The following is a 4,925-nucleotide window of genomic DNA, read 5'->3' as shown; positions in this document are numbered from 1 at the left end:
AACAAAGAAAAATATCTGTGTCGTTTCTCTTTTTTTCTTTTGGGAATCAATTATATGTATAAACCAGAACACGCACTTGGAATAAATGAGCTTACAGTGGTGAAAGAAGAAATTGGAGGAATTTGTTTTTCAATCAGTGCCGCAAGTCAATGTGTATTTTCTTAAGAATAAGGAAAGATGCAGCATACCTATTGCTAAGGAAAGAAGAGATAATTGGGGGATTTTTTTGCTGCCAATAATACCCACGCAAGCTAAGGAAGATTCTTGTTGTAGATTGTTTGGGCTTTTTCCAACTAAAAGAATTAATGGGTTTAATTTTTAAAACATACCCAACAATATATATATATATATAGATTTTTTGAGAAAAAAAATTGCAAATTCCATTAAAGAAAAGTTAAATCAGCTTGAATTGCAGCGTTGAAATTTGAAGGAACATGTTTCATCTATATCAAAAGAATATGGGTTTGCATTTTCAAAATCTCTTAAATAAAATATGTGGGCAACTTTTAAAAAATTATATATATATATATATATATATATATAGAAAGAGAGAGAGAATCCAATTTTGATGAATCATACAAATATCTAGCCAATAATAATATTTGATTTATTTCTACATACTACTTAATCACACAGCTTTATTTAATTCCATATACAATGCATACCATATAGTATGAGAACAAATAAATTACTTCTTCCACAACAATTTCATTATTTTCCTCCACAAATTGACAATGACTGTCGTGGTAATAATTCCACAAATGATAATTATAAACAATAATGCAATAGACATATTGAACAAATCAAGAGCACAATGAAAACAAACAAACAAATATATGAATGGACTGGCCCAATCCATAATTGCTTATGTCTCCCCTATCATTTGATGTAACTTCTCATGAGGAATGAACCAACATGGAATTTGGAGCTTGCAGCTAACTTCAACAGGGTGGCATGTCTGGCGGTGGTGGTAAAATATGTGCTTTTTGACCTTTCCCATTTTTCACTACGAATACCATGTCCATGCCCCATGTCATATGCCGATCAAAATGGCAGTGCATAAACCAAACTCCTATCATCACAAAACATAAACAACATTATCATCATTGTAGTATTAAGTGTGAGGGGCAAAGGTTGCATCTTGAGCATTGGACAGAATACAAGACTGACAAGTGGATAGATATGTATTGTTTCTAATACTCTAATATACTAGACACAAGTTAAACTTAATATCTTGAATATTTAATGAAATCCAAAATTGACACGTGTTCAATTTTGAACACGTTCACATTTAGTGTTCCAATGCATTGGACACATTAAACCATAGATGCGAGTTATTAAAAAAAAAAACAAAAAAACAAAGTAGAAAATAGTTTTAGTAGTTTGACAAACCAGGATTGTCAGCCCTGAATCTAATGGCAGTCCAGCCATATAAGGGAACAGCAATGGTGTTCATAAAAGGAGGATCAACAAGATTATATCTCAATGGGTCCTTATCCTTGTCAAAGTTTCCAAGACCCATTCCAACCACATAGAAACTGTGTCCATGGAGATGCATTGGATGATCATTCCCACCCGCCAAAGTCGTGCCTTGAAAAACAAGTTCCACAGTCGTGTTATACTTCAGTATCTTAACCTTGGTCCCATGTTTAGGTGTATTTAGGTACAATGGCAAGTTCGGAGCAGTGAAATTAAATAAATATGGTGGGAAATCTGGAAAATTAGTCCCAAATACCCCATTGATATGACCATAATAAGCTTGTAAAATATCGATGTTTGGGTTCACAAAGCTTATGTTATTGACACTAGTGGCTAGTCGGGTCCCATTAGGCCCTGCACATGAATTGTTAGGACATAGGAACGTGTTGATTGAGATTACAAAAAATAAATGTTTGGTTATGTTTATTGGGACTCTGATTGGATGATTTTTATCCGCTAAGCTTCTGAGGCTACTTGTGAAACTAACTGAGGCATTGGTATTATTAGAGTAAGGAAGATTATTAGGTAGGGAAGGAGGTGAAGATGGGGTATAGTTTCCATTGTATTCAAGAATAGCAGTGGTGGTTGTGTTATCATAAGGAACAAGAGGTGCAGCAGAGTATGCTCTAGCAGCCATGTAATAGTGGTCAGATTTCTGGTTCGCTTTCAGCAAAACATCGATGGTTTGGCCAGGGGATATTGTGACATAACTTGATTCCAATGGCTTGGTGTAACTACCATCTGTTCCCACAACAGTGACATTGTGTTTGGCAATGGCGAAAAAGAGAATATCCATCACGGCAGAGTTGATAAGGCGGAGGAGATAAGTCTTGCCATGATCAACCTTTATCTTGAATGTGTCTGCAAGTGGTAAATCGCATTAGTAGACTAACACTTTAGCCAAAAAGAGAAAACAGAAGAAGAGAGTTTATGGACACAACTTTTATACCATAATCTTTTTTGCTACTTAAAAACGTAAATTGTGATCATGATATATGGAATAATATTAAGGTATATGTGAAAGTAACTATTCACTATTCACAATTGACAATTTGTAACAAAAATTGTGATAAATAGTATAGTCCTAAAAAAATTGATAAAAAAGAGAGAGTATCATTTGATAAAAACTTTTAGTAACTTGACAATTGATTATTGCCTTTCTAAGAAGGATGAATTTTTTATTTTCTTTCTTAGGGCTAAGACGATGACTTTAATATTATAACCATCTTTAAGTATTACCGCCACTTGCATCTTATTGGGTTACAGTTAACCGAGTTTTGCTACTACTGTTTGAACTATGACATTTACCAATTGCAAGTAATTTCCTCAATAAGTCTAAGGGTCCGTTTGGATTGAACTTATTATTGCTGAAACTGAAAACTAAAAACAATGTAGCAAAATAATTTTTAAATGTGTAAATAGTACCGTGGGACCCATTTTAAATATTTTTTAATATGTGAACAGTATATGCACAGTGCATAAACAGTACATACACTGTTCATAACAATAAATTCTGTCTCCCAAAGTCAACAAATGCGAAAAAAAAAAAAAAAAAAAAAAAAAAAAAAACACAAACGCCGGATTCAGTGGAATCCAAACGGCCTCTAAGGCTCATTGATTTATGATCCATATATTTTAAATTGATAAATAATAACATTTGATACGATACTTATAGTGTGTTTATCTTCTTACCGGTACTCTTCAATTGATAAATAATAACATTTGATACGATACTTATAGTGTGTTTATCTTCTTACCGGTACTCTTCAATCTTCCTCCCTTTTCATTCTAATTAGTAACGTCAATCTTAGAAGCATTTGGTACAAAATAAATTTTATAAACATACTATTCATATAAAACTTTAGGAATCTTTGACCTGGTTTTGAGCACGGATAAAGAACACCAGGTTGGCCATTGATAGTGAAAGCATCAGAAACATTAGGGTCTGCTCCAGTAGAAATAGCTCTATTATAAACTGCCAATATTCCTTGCTTCCACCACTCTCCTGCATAATCAGAGATTTCCAGTCATTTCAAAAATATTTTTCTGGTCAAATTGTGTAACATTTTCTTTACTTTTAAGTTGCATATACAGCTTGACTCTTCAAATTTGAAAGACGACCAAAAAATTAAAAAAAAAAATAGTCCCAATTATTGAGAAGGCTAATTTTATAATACCAAATATGATTGGAACCTCTTCATGAGGAAGAGGGAAAGGATATTTGGTTCCCTTCTTGGGATGAATGATTATAGGACCATGAACCGTTGCTCGCCACCACTCACTATGAGCATGCCACCATAAGGTCCCTTCTTCTGTGGAAAATATAATCTTCTGCCTAAACCTTCCACCCGGTTGTATGGGGCATTGTGTAATGTATTCAGGACCATCTGACCATGGATATCTTGGTTGTTTTACTCCATGCCTATAAAATTGTAAATTAATATTATCATATACAGTGCATAGTTAATTAGCAGTTCCTTATATATTTTGATTTCTTCTGTCAAAACAAAAGTTCACGGATCAGAATGATACCAATGAATAGTTATGTTATAATTGCCCTGGTTATGGACATCAACAAAGATAGTATCTCCTTTGTGAACATGTAGTGCTGGTCCTGGAAACTGGCCATTTACTGTCAAGATGTTCTTTGTGCCGCACAGTCTCGTGTATGGAGTTTCTTTTATCTACAATCCAAAGTTTACACACAGATGCTATAACTCATAACAAAGCATGTGTACATATTAATAGGTATACAACTACGTACATGCATGCAGTGTGTGTCCTTATCTATATCTCTATTCATAATGTAGAAAATCAAACAATTGCATTTCATGAAATGAATGGTGAAATTTTATCGTATTAGCTACTTACCACAAAAGTATGCTGAACATAAGCTTGGCAATGAATGGCACCGACAATTAAGACTAGCAAACTCAAAATTTTAAGGTTCAACCACATTTTTTGTTTTTTGGGAGCGGTGGGAGCGGTGGGTGATGGAAACTGGCCTTTTTATTTTTCTTTTCAGTCTTGTAGTTTTTTAGTGAATTCCTTAGCTAGGAACCGTTTATATAGAGACATGAGGCTAACAGGAAACATGATTAACTCTACTGGTGAAGGTGGCATGGGACCATTTAGATGCTTAACTAACTGTACAGGTTGATGATGACTTGTATTTCCCCTGAGATTTTCATTCTCTTCAAGATCAAGTTAAAGATATATAATACTGTTGACAACAACACAACGAGTATTTTTTTTTTTTTTTTTTTTTATATATGTTATCGAATCTTCTAAAAGAAATTTTTTTAGTCTTGTTTCAAATCCATCTGAACATAAAAGTATAATAATAATAATAATAATAACAATAACAACATTATTCAAACTTTATTCAAAATTCAATTTAGTCCTTAAATTTCAGCCTTTGTTATTCTCCTTTAAAAAAGCTCTAT

The 4,925-nt window shown here is 33.3% G+C and overlaps 1 protein-coding gene across 1 annotated transcript; it reads right to left on the bottom strand.

Annotated features, from left to right (window-relative positions):
• Positions 1-618: 618 nt before the first annotated feature.
• Positions 619-4,527, bottom strand: LOC115959227 (laccase-15-like). Its single transcript, XM_031077559.1, has 6 exons — positions 4,351-4,527; positions 4,012-4,163; positions 3,657-3,901; positions 3,356-3,484; positions 1,393-2,340; positions 619-1,072 (listed from the first exon to the last, which is right to left on the bottom strand). The coding sequence occupies exons 1-6, from the start codon at positions 4,435-4,437 to the stop codon at positions 942-944; spliced, it is 1,692 nt and encodes a 563-aa protein (XP_030933419.1). The 5' UTR covers positions 4,438-4,527; the 3' UTR covers positions 619-941.
• Between the last annotated feature and the right edge of the window lie 398 nt (positions 4,528-4,925).

Source organism: Quercus lobata, chromosome 9, assembly GCF_001633185.2.
Source record: "Quercus lobata isolate SW786 chromosome 9, ValleyOak3.0 Primary Assembly, whole genome shotgun sequence".
Classification (NCBI taxonomy): Eukaryota; Viridiplantae; Streptophyta; class Magnoliopsida; order Fagales; family Fagaceae; genus Quercus; species Quercus lobata.
This window is presented reverse-complemented; position numbering and strand designations above follow the sequence as displayed.

Coding starts and splice junctions, on each gene's coding strand:
- LOC115959227 (XM_031077559.1), bottom strand. CDS start 4,437: ATGTGGTTGAACCTTAAAATTTTGAGTTTGCTAGTCTTAATTGTCGGT. Junction 4,164..4,350: donor ATGTTCAGCATACTTTTGTG/GTAAGTAGCTAA, acceptor TTTGGATTGTAG/ATAAAAGAAACTCCATACAC. Junction 3,902..4,011: donor TATAACATAACTATTCATTG/GTATCATTCTGA, acceptor ACAATTTTATAG/GCATGGAGTAAAACAACCAA.